Below are 21,732 nucleotides of genomic sequence, written 5' to 3'. Positions count from 1 at the left end.
CCTCCAGCAGCTGTCCCACCTCCGGTGGCTGTCCCACCGCCAGCGGCTGTCCCACCTCCGGTGGCTGTCCCACCTCCAGCAGCTGTCCCACTGCCAGCGGCTGTCCCACCTCCGGCGGCTGTCCCACCTCCAGCAGCTGTCCCACCTCTGGTGGCTGTCCCACCGCCGGTGGCAGGCAGTTCCAGCCCGACGCCGGGGCACCCATGGGCCCGAACGCTCGGGCCGCAGCCGTCCCACCCAGCAGAACTCCAGGAACAGCTTCTTCAACGCCTCCAAAGCCTTCACTGAAACCTTATTTTAATCCAGCTTTAACAGAAGTTTCACCGAAGCAGAGGCAACGCTTGCAGCTGCGCCTACAGAATCAGGGGATTATTCCGGTTGGAGAAGACCTTTGAGATCCCCGAGCGTGACGGTCACCCTGCCGCTGCCCAGCCCCCCGGTACCACCCCACACCGCCCAGTTTGCTGTGTTTTATTCTGGGTTTCTTCCCCCCCGAACCCAACGAACAGGTCGCTCGTGAACAGCAGCGGGCTGGCAGGAGAAGGAGCCATCACAACCGCTCCATCAGCCACAGAGAACTTCTACAGGGCCCAGACCTTCTCCTCTCTCAATCCCACATTTATCGACTTCAAACGACCCACACCCACCCACCCACAGCAGAACTAACAGAAAAAGTGCTTTTTTGTGAAACAGAAACAGCACCCACCCTTCCTAAGGAGAGCGACCACCGTCACCTGGGAAGCTTGTGACCTGAGGAGGTTCAACCAGGGCAAGGGCAGGGTCCTGCACCTTGGGAGGAACAACCCCAGGCACCAGGACAGGCTGGGGTGGACCTGCTGGAGAGCAGCTCTGCAGAGAGGGACTGGGAGTGCTGGGGGACGACAGGGTGACCATGAGCCAGCAGCGTGCCCTGGGTGCCAAGAAGGCCAATGGGATCCTGGGGTGCATGAGGAGGAGTGTGGGCAGCAGGGCGAGGGAGGTTCTCCTGCCCCTCTGCTCTGCCCTGGGGAGGCCCCATCTGCAGTGCTGGGTCCAGTTCTGGGCTCCCCAGTTCAAGAGAGATGAGGAGCTACTGGAGAGAGTCCAGCGGAGGGCTGTGAGGATGAGGAGGGGACTGGAGCATCTCTGCTGCGAGGAGAGGCTGAGGGAGCTGGGCTTGTTCAGCCTGGAGAAGAGAAGGCTGAGAGGGGACCTTCGAAATGCCTCTAAATATCTGCAGGGTGGGGGTCAGGAGGACGGGGCCAGACTCTTTCCAGTGGTGCCCAGCGACAGGACAAGGGGCAACGGGCACAAACTGGAGCAGAGGAAGCTCCAGCTGAACCCGAGGAAGAACTTCTTCCCTCTGAGGGTGCCGGAGCCCTGGCCCAGGCTGCCCAGGGAGGCTGTGGAGTCTCCTTCTCTGGAGATATTCCAGCCCCGCCTGGCCGCGGTGCTGTGCCCCCTGCTCTGGGTGACCCTGCTTGGGCAGGGGGCTGGGCTGGGGGACCCACAGAGGTCCCTGCCAACCCCACCATGCTGGGATTCTGTGGCTGCAGGACTGAAAGGCACCATTTGGGTCAGGAACGTGGCTCAGGATGGGCCGAGCCACCCAGCAGCCCACGCGTTTGCAGCCCCGACCTCCCGGCCCCCAGCCCCCCAAACCCTCCGCGCCCGCAAAGCACCCGAGCACCGACCTCGTCGCTCTCCTCCACGTCCACGTTGCCGTTGGCGTCGTCGTCCATCTGCTTGTGGATGTTGCGGACGGCTTCGAAGCTGAGCTGCTCGTCCTCGTCGTGGCACAGGGGCTTGTCGATGCGGCAGAACTCTGCTGAGGAAGCAGACACCGGCGTCAGGCAGCCTCCACCACAGCCCTCGCCACCACGGTTTCTCTCCAAGCCGCTCGTGTTTGAAAAACCCCTCGCTGAGCACCAGAGCAGCGTCCCGGCGCGGTCACCGGCAGCGGGGGTGACGCCACTGCCAGAGCCCGGCACAAGCGCTGACGGCGAGGGGCAGGGCACGGCCCCAGCGAGGCCGCTCTGCTCCGGGTCGGCTTCTCCAGGGCTTGCTCCTGCCCCGGTGCCCACTGGTGTTCCAACAGCAGGGCTCCGGCTCCCTTCCACCTCCTGTTACAGAATCACAGGATCCCAGCATGGTCGGGGTTGGCAGGGACGTCTGGGGTCCCCCAGCCCAACCCCCTGCCCAAGCAGGGTCACCCAGAGCAGGGGGCACAGCACCGCGGCCAGGCGGGGCTGGAATATCTCCAGAGAAGGAGACTCCACAGCCTCCCTGGGCAGCCTGGGCCAGGGCTCCGGCACCCTCAGAGGGAAGAAGTTCTTCCTCATCTTCAGCTGGAGCTTCCTCTGCTCCAGTTTGTGCCCGTTGCCCCTTGTCCTGTCGCTGGGCACCACTGGAAAGAGTCTGGCCCCGTCCTCCTGACCCCCACCCTGCAGATATTTAGAGGCATTTCGAAGGTCCCCTCTCAGCCTTCTCTTCTCCAGGCTGAACAAGCCCAGCTCCCTCAGCCTCTCCTCGTAGCAGAGATGCTCCAGTCCCCTCCTCATCCTCGCAGCCCTGCGCTGGACTCTCTCCAGTAGCTCCTCACCTTTCTTGAACTGGAGAGCCCAGCACTGGACCCAGCACTGCAGATGGGGCCTCCCCAGGGCAGAGCAGAGGGGCAGGAGAACCTCCCTCGTCCTGCTGCCCACACTCTTCTTGATGCACCCCAGGATCCCATCGCCCTTCCTGGCACCCAGGGCACGCTGCTGGCTCCTGGTCACCCTGTCGTCCCCCAGCACTCCCAGTCCCTCTCCGCAGAGCTGCTCTCCAGCAGCTCAGCCCCAGCCTGTACTGGTGCCTGGGGTTGTTCCTCCCCAGGGGCAGGACCCTGCCCTTGCCCTGGTTGAACCTCATCAGGTTCCTCTCTGCCCAGCTCTCCAGCCTGTCCAGGTCTCACTGGATGCCAGCACAGCCTGCTGGGGTACCCACCCCCCCTCCCAGCTTCGTTGCTCCCTCGGACACTGTTGGGGTTGGCGTGGCGTCCAGCTGGGACGTAGTGAGAGCGAGAGCCCCATGTTTATAGAACACGCCAATTAAACAAGCCAGCCCTCTTCCTGATTATGAAACGGCTTTTTCTGGCTTGCCTTCACGTATTTTTTCTACATTTAAGAGAAATATTTTAAATTCTCCTGCATGCCTGAGCCCACGCAAGCACCAAACGCAGCCGATCGCCCCTTCCACGGCTCTGCCCGCGACGACGCAGACCAACGCCGCGGGTGGGATGTCCGGCCCCGAAAACAGCCCCCAAAGATGAGCTCCTGGGGTGGCACACGGTAAGGAGAACCCCGCCGTGTCCCCGAGCCCGTCTCGGCAGACGGTGACTCAGAATTACCCAGCGGTGACCGCGCCGAGGGCGCTGTGAAACCGGTTTAAGAGCTCCTGGCCCGGTTCCCATGAGAATCACAGAATCCCAGCATGGTCGGGGTTGGAAGGGACCTCTGTGGGTCCCCCAGCCCAGCCCCCTGCCCAAGCAGGGTCACCCACAGCAGGCTGCACAGCACCGCGTCCAGGCGGGGCTGGAATATCTCCAGAGAAGGAGACTCCACAGCCTCCCTGGGCAGCCTGGGCCAGGGCTCCGGCACCCTCAGAGGGAAGAAGTTCTTCCTCGGGTTCAGCTGGAGCTTCCTCTGCTCCAGTTTGTGCCCGTTGCCCCTTGTCCTGTCACTGGGCATCACTGGAAAGAGTCTGGCCCCGTCCTCCTGACCTCCACCCTGCAGATATTTAGAGGCATTTTGAAGGTCCCCTCTTGGCCTTCTCTTCTCCAGGCTGAACAAGCCCAGCTCCCTCAGCCTCTCCTCGTAGGGTCTCATGTTCAAAAAATCAAAGAGGATTCAGACTGAACGCCTACGAATTGAAGCATGAAGTCCAAATTCCGTATGGGCTCACCCCAAACTCTGAGATGATCCTGCGATGGAGGGACTGGAGCATCTCTGCTGTGAGGAAGAGCTTCTTCCCCCTGAGGGTGACGGAGCCCTGGCCCAGGCTGCCCAGGGAGGCTGTGGAGTCTCCTTCTCTGGAGATATTCCAGCCCCAGCTGGACAAGGTCCTCTACAACCTACTGTAGGTGACCCTGCTTCGGCAGGAGGGTTGGACTGGGTGACCCACAGAGGTCCCTTCCAACCCCAACCATTCCATCATTCTGTGATTCTGTGAAAGCCTGGAGAAGAGACAGCCCAGGGGATCTCACCCACGTCCATCAGTACCTGCAGGAAGGTGCCAAGAGGACGGAGCCAGGCCCTTCCCAGCACTGCCCAGTGCCAAGACCAGAGCCCATGGGCACACACTGGAACACGGAAGGGGCCCTCTGAACATCAGGAAGCTCCTCACTGCCAGGGTGCCCGAGTCCTGGCACAGGTTGCCCAGGGAGGTGGTGGAGTCTCCATCGTTGGAGCTCCTCAAACCCACATGGACACAGTCCTGGGCCACCAGCCCTGGAGGCTGGACCAGATGGAGCCCAGAGCTCCCTTCCCACCTCAATCCATCTGTGACTCTGTGACAGCACCAGTCTCCAGGTGCCTGTCCGTGTTTAGGAGGCATCTGGACAACACCCTCTTGCTCTAACTTCTGGTCAGCCCTGAAGCGGCCGGGCAGTGGGACCGGACGATCGTTGCGGGTCCCTTCCAGCTGACACAGCCTCTGCTGCTCCAAATCTCAGCAAGCCCAGAGCCTCCCAGACGGAGCGGAGCAGACCGACACCAGCTGATGCCACGCGCACTCCCACACTTCACAGCGGACGCCCGTCCCTCGGCCCTTCCACACTGCTGAGAAGGGAAAACAAGCCCCAAAAGAACAACAACAAAACCCCAAAACCTCCAAAAAACAAAGCCCTGCACCAACTCCAGCCAAGCTACGGAGCCGACGCACCCCGGGCACGCTGCTCCGGGCGCGGGCTGGCACCAGAGGAGAACACACGGCCACTGCGCGGGGCAACGCAGAGCCAACGCCGCGAGCGCCCGCTGAGAGAGCAGACGGAGCCGGACACCGGGGTGCTGGTTCCCTGGAGCTTCAGGGGCCACGTCAGACCCGGTGGTCAAACCAAGGCACCCCAGATGCATCACTGAATCCCACCATGGGGGGGTTGGTAGGGACCCCTGGGGTCACCCAGCCCAAGCCCCTGCCCAAGCAGGGTCACCCACAGCAGGGGGCACAGCACCGCGTCCAGGCGGGGCTGGAATATCTCCAGAGAAGGAGACTCCACAGCCTCCCTGGGCAGCCTGGGCCAGGGCTCCGGCACCCTCAGAGGGAAGAAGTTCTTCCTCGGGTTCAGCTGGAGCTTCCTCTGCTTCAGTTTGTGCCCGTTGCCCCTTGTCCTGTCACTGGGCACCACTGAAAAGACTCTGGCCCCGTCCTCCTGACCCCCCCCCTGCAGATATTTAGAGGCATTTCGAAGGTCCCCTCTCAGCCTTCTCTTCTCCAGGCTGAACAAGCCCAGCTCCCTCAGCCTCTCCTCGTAGCAGAGATGCTCCAGTCCCCTCCTCATCCTCGCAGCCCTCCGCTCCTCATCCTGTCTCAACAAACCTTGCTGAAAAACCCGTCCCCATCTTTCCTACAGGTCCCCTCCAGGCCCTGGCAGCTGCTCTCAGGTCTCCCCTTGTCCTTCTCCTCCCCAGGCTGCCCAGCCCCAGCTCTCCCAGCTCTTCCTCCCAGCAGAGGGGCTCCAGCCCTCGGACGCTGCCCGCGTGCTTCACAGCGACCAAGCTGAAGCCATTTTTCACCCGTGCAATTTTTGTTGACTTTAATTGGCAAGGAACCCAGCAGAATCATTGTTGAATCATAGTTGAGGGAGCTGGGCTTGTTCAGCCTGGAGAAGAGAAGGCTGAGAGGGGACCTCAGAAATGCCTCTAAATATCTGCAGGGTGGGGGTCAGGAGGACGGGGCCAGACTCTTTCCAGTGGTGCCCAGCGACAGGACAAGGGGCAACGGGCACAAACTGGAGCAGAGGAAGCTCCAGCTGAACCCGAGGAAGAACTTCTTCCCTCTGAGGGTGACGGAGCCCTGGCCCAGGCTGCCCAGAGGGGCTGTGGAGTCTCCTTCTCTGGAGATATTCCAGCCCCGCCTGGACGCGGTGCTGTGCAGCCTGCTCTGGGTGACCCTGCTTGGGCAGGGGGTTGGGCTGGGGGACCCCAGAGGTCCCTTCCAACCCCTAAAATTCTGTGATTCTGTGATCATTCTGTGTTCTTGGGTGCCCTAAGACTGATTACATGGATCTGGGTTTCCTCTCCCACCCTGCGAGAGTTTGCTCCCTCCACGCTTTCATATTTGTTATTGTAAAATTATCTCCGGTCTTCGGGCCGGGTCTTATCGGCGACGACTCGGCACGCCGGTCTGAGGGACAGAGAGCGCGGGACGGGCGCTGCATTCCGCTGCCTTTGGGCTGGATTTCAGAAGGAAAAACGAAACCAGGCTAAAGGATAACTCCCCAAACGCGACGCGGTCGTCTTGTTCCGAGCCTGTGCTTATTGTGACAGCGGCGAGCGTAGCAACGCCCCGGCCAAGTCCACATGATCGGAGGGAAGGTCGCGTTCTTCTAAAACAAGCGTGGTTTGCTGCTTCTTAACGCTCTCACCGCCACGCAGCTCCTCAGCCCCGCACCGTGCCCGTCCAGGCGGCCCGTCCGGCCACCGGCCACAGGGCCAGCGAGCCCTGGGTGCCCAGAAGGGCGATGGATCCTGGGGTGCGTGAGGAGGAGTGTGGGCAGCAGGGCGAGGGAGGTTCTCCTTCCCCTCTGCTCTGCCCTGGGGAGGCCCCATCTGCAGTGCTGGGTCCAGTGCTGGGCTCCCCAGTTCAAGAGAGATGAGGAGCTGCTGGAGAGAGTCCAGCGGAGGGCTACGAGGATGAGGAGGGGACGGGAGCATCTCTGCTACGAGGAGAGGCTGAGGGAGCTGGGCTTGTTCAGCCTGGAGAAGAGAAGGCTGCGAGGGGACCTTCGAAATGCCTCTAAATATCTGCAGGGTGGGGGTCAGGAGGACGGGGCCAGACTCTTTCCAGTGGTGCCCAGCGACAGGACAAGGGGCACCGGGCACAAACTGGAGCCGAGGAAGCTCCAGCTGAACCCGAGGAAGAACTTCTTCCCTCTGAGGGTGCCGGAGCCCTGGCCCAGGCTGCCCAGGGAGGCTGTGGAGTCTCCTTCTCTGGAGATATTCCAGCCCCGCCTGGACGCGGTGCTGTGCCCCCTGCTCTGGGTGACCCTGCTTGGGCAGGGGGTTGGGCTGGGGGACCCACAGAGGGCCCTGCCAACCCCACCATGCTGGGATTCTGTGATTCTGTACCGAGGGGTCCTGCCCAGAGCCCCTGGGAGCAGGGGGACAACCCTGGGGGTTGGCAACGCGCCATAAGGAGGAACCCAAGGGCTGCAGCGTGGCACAGCCAAGCAGGCGATGGGCAGCGATCCAGCTGGTAAATAGGGAGGAATTTATGGTTCCCTCCAGGCCAGAAGGTGATGTAATCAGCAGGAGACCCTGGGCTGATAACAGAAGGGTCCTGAGGTCTCAGCAGACCCCTTGGGCCATTCCCACTGTCTCCAGGGAATGCAGGAAGCCGTAGAAATACCCACAGTGAAGGCACACAGACCAGGGCCAGCAACCTTGCCTCAGATTTATGGAAGATTACGCAAAAAAAAAACCCTTGTCTCCTAAAGGGAGACAAAAAAAAGGCCTATCCCAAAGCCTGGTCATCTCCTGGGCTCCTGTTGACTGGGTGATAAGGTCAGTGAGGGCCTTGCCCTCCGCGTCCCACACCAGGACACCCCAGGGAGTGAAAGCCTTGAAACGAGTGAGAAACCGGTTTTCTTTAAACAACCTCTTCCAGGAGGCCTGAGCGCTGATGTTTGCTCCAGCAGTTCACCATGGGGTCCTCAAGGCTTGTCCCAACTGGTTCTTGGGCGCCAGACCCCGGGGTGGGGGTCTGACACCATCATCTTCACCAGACCCTCCCACCCCGCCTCGCTGAGTCACCAGGAGTCTTTTGTCTCTTCCCTGCTTTATGTCCTGCTCCTTATCTACCCACTATCAGCCCTGAACAGCCCTTCCTTCCAGAAGAACAAGCCCCTTTTTGCCCCAGAGGTCTCCTGCTGGGCTGGGATGATGGCCTGATAACCATCTCCCAGCCCTTCTCCTGCCATGGCTCCCTGCTCCTGCTACCCTGGGTGCTATCAACCCCCATCATCTCCCAGACCTTCTCCTGCCATGGCTCCCTGCTCCTGCTAGCCTGGGTGCTATCAACCCCCATCATCTCCCAGACCTTCTCCTGCCATGGCTCCCTGCTCCTGATAGCCTGGGTGCTATCAACCCCCATCATCTCCCAGACCTTCTCCTACCATGGCTCCGGGCTCCTGATAGCCTGGGTGCTATCAACCCCTGTCATCTCCCAGACCTTCTCCTGCCATGGCTCCAGGCTCCTGCTAGCCTGGGTGCTGTCAACCCCCATCATCTCCCAGACCTTCTCCTGCCATGGCTCCAGGCTCCTGCTAGCCTGGGTGCTATCAACCCCCATCATCTCCCAGACCTTCTCCTACCATGGCTCCGGGCTCCTGCCAGCCTGGGTGCTATCAACCCCCGTCATCTCCCAGACCTTCTCCTGCCATCGCTCCGGGCTCCTGCCAGCCTGGCTGCTATCAACCCCCGTCATCTCCCAGACCTTCTCCTGCCATGGCTCCCTGCTCCTGTCAGCCTGGGTGCTATCAACCCCTATCATCTCCCAGACCTTCTCCTGCCATCGCTCCCTGCTCCTGCCAGCCTGGGTGCTATCAACCCCTGTCATCTCCATATCCCTGCTCCAGCCATCCCTGGAGCTCACACTCGCCTGCCTGAGCCCCTGGGGCTCCTCGTCCCCCCTAAAGGTGTTCTGCACCCTCCAGTGTCATCTCTGTCACCAGACTGCCCAGGGCCCTGCTGCCATCCCAGCGGGTGCCACCACCCCAGTGGTGCCACCACCCAGGAGACCATCAACAGGCACTTAGGCCCAAGCACCAGGTGGACGAGGCAGAGCTGGAGATACACCTACCATGAAAAGAGCTCGGGCCAGCTCCACGCACCGGTCAGACAGCCAGGTCCCAGGGAAGGGCTCAGGACAAACCACGCTGCCCGGCCTTTTGCCTCCTCCTGATGCGACGGCCTCGCCAGCCCCAGCGGCAGCGACACAAACCGGCAGAGAGGAAATCTCACTTCAGAGAATCCCAGAATCCCAGCATGGGGGGGTTGGCAGGGACCCCTGGGGTCCCCCAGCCCAGCCCCCTGCCCAAGCAGGGTCACCCAGAGCAGGGGGCACAGCACCGCGGCCAGGCGGGGCTGGAATATCTCCAGAGAAGGAGACTCCACAGCCTCCCTGGGCAGCCTGGGCCAGGGCTCCGTCACCCTCAGAGGGAAGAAGTTCTTCCTCGGGTTCAGCTGGAGCTTCCTCTGCTCCAGTTTGTGCCCGTTGCCCCTTGTCCTGTCGCTGGGCACCACTGGAAAGAGTCTGGCCCCATCCTCCTGACCCCCACCCTGCAGATATTTAGAGGCATTTCGAAGGTCCCCTCGCAGCCTTCTCTTCTCCAGGCTGAACAAGCCCAGCTCCCTCAGCCTCTCCTCGTAGCAGAGATGCTCCAGTCCCCTCCTCATCCTCGCAGCCCTGCGCTGGACTCTCTTCAGTAGCTCCTCATCTCTCTTGAACTGGGGAGCCCAGCACTGGACCCAGCACTGCAGATGGGGCCTCCCCAGGGCAGAGCAGAGGGGCAGGAGAACCTCCCTCACCCTGCTGGCCACACTCCTCCTCATGCACCCCAGGATCCCATTGGCCTTCTTGGCACCCAGGGCACGCTGCTGGCTCATGGTCACCCTGTCGTCCCCCAGCACTCCCAGTCCCTCTCCGCAGAGCTGCTCTCCAGCAGCTCAGCCCCAGCCTGTGCTGGTGCCTGGGGTTGTTCCTCCCCAGGGGCAGGACCCTGCCCTTGCCCTGGTTGAACCTCATCAGGTTCCTCTCTGCCCAACTCTCCAGCCTGTCCAGGTCACGCTGAATGGCAGCACAGCCTGCTGGTGTGCCCACCACTCCTCCCAGTTTGGTGTCATCAGCAAACTGGCTGAGGGTACACTCTAACTCTTCATCCAGGTCGTTGATGAAGAAGTTGAACAAGGCTGGGCCCAGTACTGACCCTTGGGGGACACCACCAGTTCCCGGCCTCCAACCAGACTCAGCGCCGCTGATGCCAACCCTCTGAGCTCAGCCCTTCAGCCAGTTCTCAACCCACCTCACTGACCACTCATCCAGCCCATAATTCCTGAGCTTATAACGCTCTCAAAGCACCCAACCACCGCGTCCAGACGCCAGCCCACGGGGAATCCGCGGGGCCAAACCCCCCTGCCCCATTCCTGGGGCACCCCCCGACCCCAGGCTGGCCGTGACGGAGCCGCGCGAGGTGGAGGACACGCAGCAGAAAGCCCTCCGAGCTCCCCGCAGCCTCCCGGCGTGGTGGGCACTCGCCTCGGCAGGTCCCCACCGGCAGCTGGAGACAGGGACAGGAAGGAGTTGCCCACACGGCCGCTGTTTGACAGCCCCCAGCTCTGAAGTCCATCAAAAATTCAAAACTCCTTCCACGAACGGGCCCCTTGCCTCGGCACGAGCTCAGCAGCTCTTGTCCACAAGCCATTCCCCCACCGCTGACTCCAAGCAGCCTCCTGCACCTTCTCCATCAAATAATTCACTGCCGTGACGCTCGGTGAAGCTTCACCTCGCCGCTCCCCAACGTTCTCGAGGAACGCTCCCTGCAAGCAGCAGCAAAGCCCTTTGCAGCCCTGGCTTCCAGCGAAGCTCCCCACGGGCAGGAAAAAGTTCTAATGAACTTAAATAATTAGAGACTGGGTGACTTCATCGCAATAAACCAAGTAATCTAACTGCTTCCACCTTCCTCCTCTTCTGCCTGACCAGAATGGAGCAATCCAAACCCTGCCAAGCAGTGAGGGCCACCCAGCTGTGACTTCCAGGACGTCTGTCCCTTGGCAGGAATGTCCTTTCACAGCTGATGCTCTTCAGAAGCAAACCCTCTCCACCAGGCAAGGGCAGGGTCTCCAAACTCTCTCCACCGGGGAAGGGCAGGGTCTCCAAACCCTCTCCACCAGGGAAGGGCAGGGTCTCCAAACCCTCTCCGTTGGGCAAGGGCAGGGTCTCCAAACCCTCTCCACCAGAGAAGGGCAGGGTCTCCAAACCCTCTCCACCAGGCAAGGGCAGGGTCTCCAAACCCTCTCCACCGGGGAAGGGCAGGGTCTCCAAACCCTCTCCACCAGGCAAGGGCAGGGTCTCCAAACCCTCTCCGCCGGGGAAGGGCAGGGTCTCCAAACCCTCTCCAGGGTCTCCAAACCCTCTCCACCGGGGAAGGGCAGGGTCTCCAAACCCTCTCCACCAGGGAAGGGCAGGGTCTCCAAACCCTCTCCACCAGGCAAGGGCAGGGTCTCCAAACCCTCTCCACCGGGGAAGGGCAGGGTCTCCAAACCCTCTCCACCGGGGAAGGGCAGGGTCTCCAAAGCCTCTCCACCGGGGAAGGGCAGCTGGGGCTGCTCAGCCTGGGGGAGGAGAAGGCTGCAGGGAGACCTGAGAGCAGCTGCCAGGGCCTGGAGGGGCTGTGACAAGGGCAGGGGGTGATGGGACAAGGGGTGACGGCTTTAGGCTGAGCGAGGGGAGATTCAGACTGGACATAAGGAAGGAATTTTTTACAGTGAGGGTGGTGAGACCCTGGCACAGGTTGCCCAGAGAGGTGGGAGATGCCCCATCCCTGGGATCATTCAAGGCCAGGCTGGATGGGGCTGGGAGCACCCTAGGCTGGTGGAAGGGGCCCCTGCCCATGGCAGGGGGTTGGAACCAGATGGTCACAGAATCCCAGAATCCCAGCACGGCAGGGGTTGGCGGGGCCCTCTGGGGGTCCCCCAGCCCAGCCCCCTGCCCAAGCAGGGTCACCCAGAGCAGGCTGCACAGCACCGCGGCCAGGCGGGGCTGGAATATCTCCAGAGAAGGAGACTCCACAGCCTCCCTGGGCAGCCTGGGCCAGGGCTCCGGCACCCTCAGAGGGAAGAAGTTCTTCCTCGGGTTCAGCTGGAGCTTCCTCTGCTCCAGTTTGTGCCCGTTGCCCCTTGTCCTGTCGCTGGGCACCACTGGAAAGAGTCTGGCCCCATCCTCCTGACCCCCCCCCTGCAGATATTTAGAGGCATTTCGAAGGTCCCCTCTCAGCCTTCTCTTCTCCAGGCTGAACAAGCCCAGCTCCCTCAGCCTCTCCTCGTAGGGGAGATGTTCTAGTCCCCTCCTCATCCTCGCAGCCCTGCTCTGGACTCTCTCCAGTAGCTCCTCACCTTTCTTGAACTGGGGAGCCCAGAAATGGACTCTCCCCAGTAGTGCCTTGTCCTTCTGGAACTGGGGAGCCCAGCACTGGACCCAGCACTGCAGATGGGGCCTCCCCAGGGCAGAGCAGAGGGGGAGGAGAACCTCCCTCGCCCTGCTGCCCACACTCCTCCTCATGCACCCCAGGATCCCATTGGCCTTCTTGGCACCCAGGGCACGCTGCTGGCTCATGGTCACCCTGTCGTCCCCCAGCACTCCCAGTCGCTCTCCGCAGAGCTGCTCTCCAGCAGCTCAGCCCCAGCCTGTCCTGGTGCCTGGGGTTGTTCCTCCCCAGGGGCAGGACCCTGCCCTTGCCCTGGTTGAACCTCATCAGGTTCCTCTCTGCCCAACTCTCCAGCCTGTCCAGGTCTCGCTTCGACACCAGAACGGACGCGCTCAGCCCCTCTCCGTTGTTGCTCAGCGCCGGGGATGGAAAGCACCGCTCACAGGCACCCGGGCACCCGGCCAGGAGCTGGGGTTGAGCCTGACCCCGTCCCTCATTATTTCAGCCGAACAAACAGGATCTTCTCCACGGTATTTACCCGGCCAGGACCTCGCCCCGCAGAGTTTCAACGGGCAGGAGAAATCAGGCACGGCTGGGGCGGGGAACAGAGTCTGATCCCAGCAAAGCCGCAGCTCCGGGCCCCGAGGCCAGGGGCCGGGGCGTGCAGGGCAAAGAAATAAATCCAGCGGGCTTGTTCCCGGCGCTCCATAAATCCCCCACGCAGGCGGGTTTACAGCTCCCCTGTGCTCTGCCCTGGGGAGGCCCCATCTGCAGGGCTGGGTCCAGTGCTGGGCTCCCCAGTTCAAGAGAGATGAGGAGCTACTGGAGAGAGTCCAGCGGAGGGCTGCGAGGATGAGGAGGGGACTGGAGCATCTCTGCTCCGAGGAGAGGCTGAGGGAGCTGGGCTTGTTCAGCCTGGAGAAGAGAAGGCTGCGAGGGGACCTAATATATACTTACAAATATCTGCAGGGTGGGGGTCAGGAGGACGGGGCCAGACTCTTTCCAGTGGTGCCCAGCGACAGGACAAGGGGCAACGGGCACAAACTGGAGCAGAGGAAGCTCCAGCTGAACCCGAGGAAGAACTTCTTCCCTCTGAGGGTGCCGGAGCCCTGGCCCAGGCTGCCCAGGGAGGCTGTGGAGTCTCCTTCTCTGGAGATATTCCAGCCCTGCCTGGACAAGGTCCTATGCCCCCTGCTCTGGGTGACCCTGCTTGGGCAGGGGATTGGGCTGGGGGACCCACAGAGGGCCCTGCCAACCCCACCATGCTGGGATTCTGTGATTCTGTACCGAGGGGTCCTGCCCAGAGCCCCTGGGAGCAGGGGGACAACCCTGGGGGTTGGCAACGCGCCATAAGGAGGAACCCAAGGGCTGCAGCGTGGCACAGCCAAGCAGGCAGTGGGCAGCGATCCAGCTGGTAAATAGGGAGGAATTTGTGGTTCCCTCCAGGCCAGAAGGTGATGTAATCAGCAGGAGACCCTGGGCTGATAACAGAAGGGTCCTGAGGTCTCACCAGACCCCTTGGGCCATTCCCACTGTCTCCAGGGAATGCAGGCAGCCCTAGAAATACCCACAGTGAAGGCACACAGACCAGGGCCAGCAACCTTGCCTCAGATTTATGGAAGATTACGCAAAAAAACCCCTCTTGTCTCCTAAAGGGAGACAAAAAAAAGGCCTATCCCAAAGCCTGGTCATCTCCTGGGCTCCTGTTGACTGGGTGATAAGGTCAGTGAGGGCCTCGCCCTCCGCGTCCCACACCAGGACACCCCATGGAGTGAAAGCCTTGAAAAGAGTGAGAAACTGGTTTTCTTTAAACAACGTCTTCCAGGAGGCCTGAGCGCTGATGTTTGCTCCAGCAGTTCACTGCGGGGTCCTCAAGGCTTGTCCCAACTTGTTCTTGGGCGCCAGACCCCGGGGTGGGGGTCTGACACCATCATCTTCACCAGACCCTCCCACCCCGCCTCGCTGAGTCACCAGGAGTCTTTTGTCTCTTCCCTGCTTTATGTCCTGCTCCTTATCTACCCACTATCAGCCCTGAACAGCCTTTCCTTCCAGAAGAACAAGCCCCTTTTTGCCCCAGAGGTCTCCTGCTGGGCTGGGATGATGGCCTGATAACCATCTCCCAGACTTTCTCCTGCCATGGCTCTGGGCTCCTGCTAGCCTGGGTGCTATCAACCCCTGTCATCTCCCAGACCTTCTCCTGCCATGGCTCTGGGCTCCTGCTAACCTGGGTGCTATCAACCCCCATCATCTCCCAGCCCTTCTCCTGCCATGGCTCCCTGCTCCTGCTAGCCTGGGTGCTATCAACCCCCATCATCTCCCAGACCTTCTCCTACCATGGCTCCGGGCTCCTGCCAGCCTGGGTGCTATCAACCCCTGTCATCTCCCAGACCTTCTCCTGCCATGGCTCTGGGCTCCTGCTAGCCTGGGTGCTATCAACCCCCGTCATCTCCCAGACCTTCTCCTGCCATGGCTCCGGGCTCCTGCCAGCCTGGGTGCTATCAACCCCTATCATCTTCCAGACCTTCTCCTGCCATGGCTCCGGGCTCCTGCTAGCCTGGGTGCTATCAACCCCCATCATCTCCCAGACCTTCTCCTACCATGGCTCCGGGCTCCTGCCAGCCTGGGTGCTATCAACCCCTGTCATCTCCATATCCCTGCTCCAGCCATCCCTGGAGCTCACACTCACCCGCCCGAGCCCCTGGGGCTCCTCGTCCCCCCTGAAGGTGTTCTGCACCCTCCAGTGTCATCTCTGTCACCAGAATGCCCAGGGCCCTGCTGCCATCCCAGCAGGTGCCACCACCCCAGTGGTGCCACCACCCAGGAGACCATCAACAGGCATTTAGGCCCAAGCACCAGGTGGACCAGGCAGAGCTGGAGATACACCTACCACGAAAAGAGCTCGGGCCAGCTCCACGCACCGGTCAGACAGCCAGGTCCCAGGGAAGGGCTCAGGAGAAACCACGCTGCCCGGCCTTTTGCCTCCTCCTGATGCGACGGCCTCGCCAGCCCCAGCGGCAGCGACACAAACCGGCAGAGAGGAAATCTCACTTCAGAGAATCCCAGAATCCCAGCATGGTGGGGTTGGCAGGGACCCCTGGGGTCCCCCAGCCCAGCCCCCTGCCCAAGCAGGGTCACCCAGAGCAGGGGGCACAGGACCTTGTCCAGGCGGGGCTGGAATATCTCCAGAGAAGGAGACTCCACAGCCTCCCTGGGCAGCCTGGGCCAGGGCTCCGTCACCCTCAGAGGGAAGAAGTTCTTCCTCGGGTTCAGCTGGAGCTTCCTCTGCTCCAGTTTGTGCCCGGTGCCCCTTGTCCTGTCGCTGGGCACCACTGGAAAGAGTCTGGCCCCGTCCTCCTGACCCCCCCCCTGCAGATATTTAGAGGCATTTCGAAGGTCCCCTCGCAGCCTTCTCTTCTCCAGGCTGAACAAGCCCAGTTCCCTCAGCCTCTCCTCGCAGCAGAGATGCTCCAGTCCCCTCCTCATCCTCGCAGCCCTCCGCTGGACTCTCTCCAGTAGCTCCTCATCTCTCTCGAACTGGGGAGCCCAGCACTGGACCCAGCACTGCAGATGGGGCCTCCCCAGGGCAGAGCAGAGGGGCAGGAGAACCTCCCTCGCCCTGCTGCCCACACTCCTCCTCATGCACCCCAGGATCCCATTGGCCTTCTTGGCACCCAGGGCACGCTGCTGGCTCATGGTCACCCTGTCGTCCCCCAGCACTCCCAGTCCCTCTCCGCAGAGCTGCTCTCCAGCAGGGCCGCCCCAAGCCTCTACTGGTGCATGAGGTTGTTCCTCCCCAGGGGCAGGACCCTGCACTTGCCCTTGTTGAACCTCATCAGGTTCCTCTCTGCCCAACTCTCCAGCCTGCCCAGGTCTCGCTGGATGGCAGCACAGCCTGCTGGTGTGCCCACCACTCCTCCCAGTTTGGTGTCATCAGCAAACTGGCTGAGGGTACACTCTAACTCTTCATCCAGGTCGTTGATGAAGAAGTTAAACAAGGCTGGGCCCAGTACTGACCCCTGGGGGACACCACCAGTTCCCGGCCTCCAACCAGACTCAGCGCTGCTGATGCCAACCCTCTGAGCTCTGCCCTTCAGCCAGTTCTCAACCCACCTCACCGACCACTCATCCAGCCCATAATTCCTGAGCTTATAACGCTCTCAAAGCACCCAACAACCGCGTCCAGACGCCAGCCCACGGGGAATCCGCGGGGCCAAACCCCCCTGCCCCATTCCTGGGGCACCCCCCGACCCCAGGCTGGCCGTGACGGAGCCGCGCGAGGTGGAGGACACGCAGCAGAAAGCCCTCCGAGCTCCCCGCAGCCTCCCGGCGTGGTGGGCACTCGCCTCGGCAGGTCCCCACCGGCAGCTGGAGACAGGGACAGGAAGGAGTTGCCCACAGGGCCGCTGTTTGACAGCCCCCAGCTCTGAAGTCCATCAAAAATTCAAAACTCCTTCCACGAACGGGCCCCTCGCCTCGGCACAGGCTCAGCAGCTCTTGTCCACAAGCCATTCCCCCACCGCTGACTCCAAGCAGCCTCCTGCACCTTCTCCATCAAATAATTCACTGCCGTGACGCTCGGTGAAGCTTCACCTCGCCGCTCCCCAACGTCCTCGAGGAACGCTCCCTGCAAGCAGCAGCAAAGCCCTTTGCAGCCCTGGCTTCCAGCGAAGCTCCCCACGGGCAGGAAAAAGTTCTAATGAACTTAAATAATTAGAGACTGGGTGACTTCATCGCAATAAACCAAGTAATCTAACTGCTTCCACCTTCCTCCTCTTCTGCCTGACCAGAATGGAGCAATCCAAACCCTGCCAAGCAGTGAGGGCCACCCAGCTGTGACTTCCAGGACGTCTGTCCCTTGGCAGGAATGTCCTTTCACAGCTGATGCTCTTCAGAAGCAAACCCTCTCCACCAGGCAAGGGCAGGGTCTCCAAACTCTCTCCACCGGGGAAGGGCAGGGTCTCCAAACCCTCTCCACCAGGGAAGGGCAGGGTCTCCAAACCCTCTCCGTTGGGCAAGGGCAGGGTCTCCAAACCCTCTCCACCAGAGAAGGGCAGGGTCTCCAAACCCTCTCCACCAGGCAAGGGCAGGGTCTCCAAACCCTCTCCACCGGGGAAGGGCAGGGTCTCCAAACCCTCTCCACCAGGCAAGGGCAGGGTCTCCAAACCCTCTCCGCCGGGGAAGGGCAGGGTCTCCAAACCCTCTCCAGGGTCTCCAAACCCTCTCCACCGGGGAAGGGCAGGGTCTCCAAACCCTCTCCACCAGGGAAGGGCAGGGTCTCCAAACCCTCTCCACCAGGCAAGGGCAGGGTCTCCAAACCCTCTCCACCAGGGAAGGGCAGGGTCTCCAAACCCTCTCCACCGGGGAAGGGCAGGGTCTCCAAAGCCTCTCCACCGGGGAAGGGCAGGGTCTCCAAAGCCTCTCCACCGGGGAAGGGCAGCTGGGGCTGCTCAGCCTGGGGAGGAGAAGGCTGCAGGGAGACCTGAGAGCAGCTGCCAGGGCCTGGAGGGGCTGTGACAAGGGCAGGGGGTGATGGGACAAGGGGTGACGGCTTTAGGCTGAGCGAGGGGAGATTCAGACTGGACATAAGGAAGGAATTTTTTACAGTGAGGGTGGTGAGACCCTGGCACAGGTTGCCCAGAGAGGTGGGAGATGCCCCATCCCTGGGATCATTCAAGGCCAGGCTGGATGGGGCTGGGAGCACCCTAGGCTGGTGGAAGGGGCCCCTGCCCATGGCAGGGGGTTGGAACCAGATGGTCACAGAATCCCAGAATCCCAGCACGGCAGGGGTTGGCGGGGCCCTCTGGGGGTCCCCCAGCCCAGCCCCCTGCCCAAGCAGGGTCACCCAGAGCAGGGGGCACAGGACCTTGTCCAGGCGGGGCTGGAATATCTCCAGAGAAGGAGACTCCACAGCCTCCCTGGGCAGCCTGGGCCAGGGCTCCGGCACCCTCAGAGGGAAGAAGTTCTTCCTCGGGTTCAGCTGGAGCTTCCTCTGCTCCAGTTTGTGCCCGTTGCCCCTTGTCCTGTCGCTGGGCACCACTGGAAAGAGTCTGGCCCCATCCTCCTGACCCCCCCCCTGCAGATATTTAGAGGCATTTCGAAGGTCCCCTCTCAGCCTTCTCTTCTCCAGGCTGAACAAGCCCAGCTCCCTCAGCCTCTCCTCGCAGCAGAGATGCTCCAGTCCCCTCCTCATCCTCGCAGCCCTCCGCTGGGCTCTCTCCAGTAGCTCCTCATCTTTCTTGAACTGGGGAGCCCAGAAATGGACTCTCCCCAGTAGTGCCTTGTCCTTCTGGAACTGGGGAGCCCAGCACTGGACCCAGCACTGCAGATGGGGCCTCCCCAGGGCAGAGCAGAGGGGGAGGAGAGCCTCCCTCGACCTGCTGCCCACACTCCTCCTCATGCACCCCAGGATCCCATTGGCTTTCTTGGCACCCAGGGCACGCTGCTGGCTCATGGTCACCCTGTCGTCCCCCAGCACTCCCAGTCCCTCTCCGCAGAGCTGCTCTCCAGCAGCTCAGCCCCAGCCTGTACTGGTGCCTGGGGTTGTTCCTCCCCAGGTGCAGGACCCTGCCCTTGCCCTTGTTGAACCTCATCAGGTTCCTCTCTGCCCAACTCTCCAGCCTGGCCAGGTCTCGCTTCGACACCAGAACGGACGCGCTCAGCCCCTCTCCGTTGTTGCTCAGCGCTGGGGATGGAAAGCACCGCTCAGAGGCACCCGGGCACCCGGCCAGGAGCTGGGGTTTGAGCCTGACCCCGTCCCTCATTATTTCAGCCGAACAAACAGGATCTTCTCCACGGTATTTACCCGGCCAGGACCTCGCCCCCGCAGAGTTTCAACGGCAGGAGAAATCAGGCACGGCTGGGGCGGGGAACAGAGAGTCTGATCCCAGCAAAGCCGCAGCTCCGGGCCCCGAGGCGCAGGGGCCGGGGCGTGCAGGGCAAAGAAATAAATCCAGCGGGCTTGTTCCCGGCGCTCCATAAATCCCCCACGCAGGCGGGTTTACAGCTCCCGTCTGCTCTGCCCTGGGGAGGCCCCATCTGCAGGGCTGGGGTCCAGTGCCTGGGCTCCCAGTTCAAGAGAGATTGAGGAGCTACTGGAGAGAGTCCAGCGGAGGGCTACGAGGATGAGGAGGGGACTGGAGCATCTCTGCTGCGAGGAGAGGCTGAGGGAGCTGGGCTTGTTCAGCCTGGAGAAGAGAAGGCTGAGAGGGGACCTTCGAAATGCCTCTAAATATCTGCAGGGTGGGGGTCAGGAGGACGGGGCCAGACTCTTTCCAGTGGTGCCCAGCGACAGGACAAGGGGCAACGGGCACAAACTGAAGCAGAGGAAGCTCCAGCTGAAGATGAGGAAGAACTTCTTCCCTCTGAGGGTGATGGAGCCCTGGAACAGGCTGCCCAGGAGGCTGTGGAGTCTCCTTCTCTGGAGATATTCCAGCCCCCGCCTGGCCGCGGTGCTGTGCCCCCTGCTCTGGGTGACCCTGCTTGGGCAGGGGGTTGGGCTGGGGGACCCCAGGGGTCCCTGCCAACCCCACCATGCTGGGATTCTGGGATTCTCCCTCGGTGCAGCCTCCAGCTCTGCGCCGGCCGACGTCCCGCTCCCCGCAGCCTGGGGCTGCTCTTCCCTCCGTGGGGCCGATGGAAATGGAGCTTCTTTTCACACTCCATGGTGGCACTTGAGGAGAGGAGCTCTGGAAAGAGACTGCCCGCTCTGCGATGCCCTGCACAGAGCTACACGTTTACCCCCTATCCAGCTCCTCCTGAAGTCACCTCCAGCGAGCGGCGATTCCCCGCAGCTCGCCCGGGCAGACGCCGTCTCCGCGGGGCACCAGGAGCTGAGCAGTCACGCTTGGCTACGTCAGCCTGGGAAAAAAACCAATCTGCCAGCGCTCCAGGTTCTGGGTTCTTTCTGTTCTGCCGTGCTGCACCGGGGCGACGTCGCTTCATCACTCCACCCCAGCGGGACCGAAGTGGAAGAACTGTGTTTACTGAAGGTGGAACTCCGGCTGCCGGAGCAATTCCCTGCCAAGCCCTAATGCAAACCCACGGGCGCTTCAGGAGCACAAGCCCGGACTCCTCCGAGCCCTTCCCAGTGCCTCGCTAAGCAGGAAAGGAGACAGCCCAGTCGCCAGCTCTGGAGATGGAAAAGATTGCTCCCAGCGTCAGCAGGACGGGAGAACGTCCAGACCGGGCGACCTTCCTGCACTGCCTGACCCCACATCAGCACCCACCTCACCAGCAGCCCTCTCTTCCCACGTTCTGCCCTGGAACCTTCACCTCCACTTCTGCCAAGCCCCACATGAAGCCTGCACTGAACAACCAAACCTCCTCCTCCTTTCTTTCCCATGCACAATTTTCTCTTTTGGTCGAGATGCTTCCACTCTGGTGCAACGCCCAAGAAACCACACAACTGCACCGGCAGCGTACGCCAGGCCGGCCACGGCTCAGCAAAGCTTCGTGAAGCGCTCGGTCATTCACAGAATGCGGGGCTGCGTGAGGAGGAGTGTGGGCAGCAGGGCGAGGAAGGGTCTCCTCCCCCTCTGCTCTGCCCTGGGGAGGCCCCATCTGCAGTGCTGGGTCCAGTGCTGGGCTCCCCAGTTCCAGAAAGATGAGGAGCTACTGGAGAGAGTCCAGCGCAGGGCTACGAGGATGAGGAGGGGACTGGAGCATCTCTGCTCCGAGGAGAGGCTGAGGGAGCTGGGCTTGTTCAGCCTGGAGAAGAGAAGGCTGCGAGGGGACCTTCGAAATGCCTCTAAATATCTGCAGGGTGGGGGTCAGGAGGACGGGGCCAGACTCTTTCCAGTGGTGCCCAGCGACAGGACAAGGGCAACGGGCACAAACTGGAGCAGAGGAAGCTCCAGCTGAACCCGAGGAAGAACTTCTTCCCTCTGAGGGTGACGGAGCCCTGGCCCAGGCTGCCCAGGGAGGCTGTGGAGTCTCCTTCTCTGGAGATATTCCAGCCCCGGCTGGCCACGGTGCTGTGCCCCCTGCTCTGGGTGACCCTGCTTGGGCAGGGGGTTGGGCTGGGGGACCCCAGAGGTCCCTTCCAGCCCTGACCATGGTGGGATTCTGTGACATCTCTGCGCTTCAATCCCTCATCTGAAATAGGGAGAAGGGGGCTTCCACGCCCTACAGCATCACGAGGTTCAACACAAGTCTGAAGCGACGCTCCCAGTGCTGTCATCTGGCAGGCACTGGAGAGAAACCACCTGTGCTCACAGGTCCTCTCTGGGCTTCAACCAAGGAGCAAGAGTTGGGTTTGTGTCAAAAATTGAACTTACCCGAGAGCTCCTCCCAGTCCCCCCGTGCCCTCACATCGCGGGGAACCCCCACCCCGGTGAAGCCGGTTGCGGCCCCGG

General features: G+C 61.9%; 1 protein-coding gene across 7 annotated transcripts in view; it reads right to left on the bottom strand.

The window, feature by feature from the left end:
• Positions 1 to 21,732, bottom strand: part of STIM1 (stromal interaction molecule 1) — an 89,793-nt gene that overhangs the window by 63,781 nt on the left and 4,280 nt on the right. For 6 of the 7 annotated variants that reach the window (XM_075414278.1, XM_075414303.1, XM_075414294.1 and 3 more), the window contains one exon: positions 1,674 to 1,807. In XM_075414278.1, the coding sequence (XP_075270393.1) occupies positions 1,674 to 1,807 (134 nt within the window). The remainder of the gene's footprint in view (positions 1 to 1,673; positions 1,808 to 21,732) is intronic. The other variant, XM_075414288.1, reaches the window with a different exon arrangement.

Source organism: Opisthocomus hoazin, chromosome 1, assembly GCF_030867145.1.
Source record: "Opisthocomus hoazin isolate bOpiHoa1 chromosome 1, bOpiHoa1.hap1, whole genome shotgun sequence".
Classification (NCBI taxonomy): Eukaryota; Metazoa; Chordata; class Aves; order Opisthocomiformes; family Opisthocomidae; genus Opisthocomus; species Opisthocomus hoazin.
Note: the sequence above shows the minus strand (reverse complement) of the source record. Positions and strands in the feature narration are given on the sequence as shown.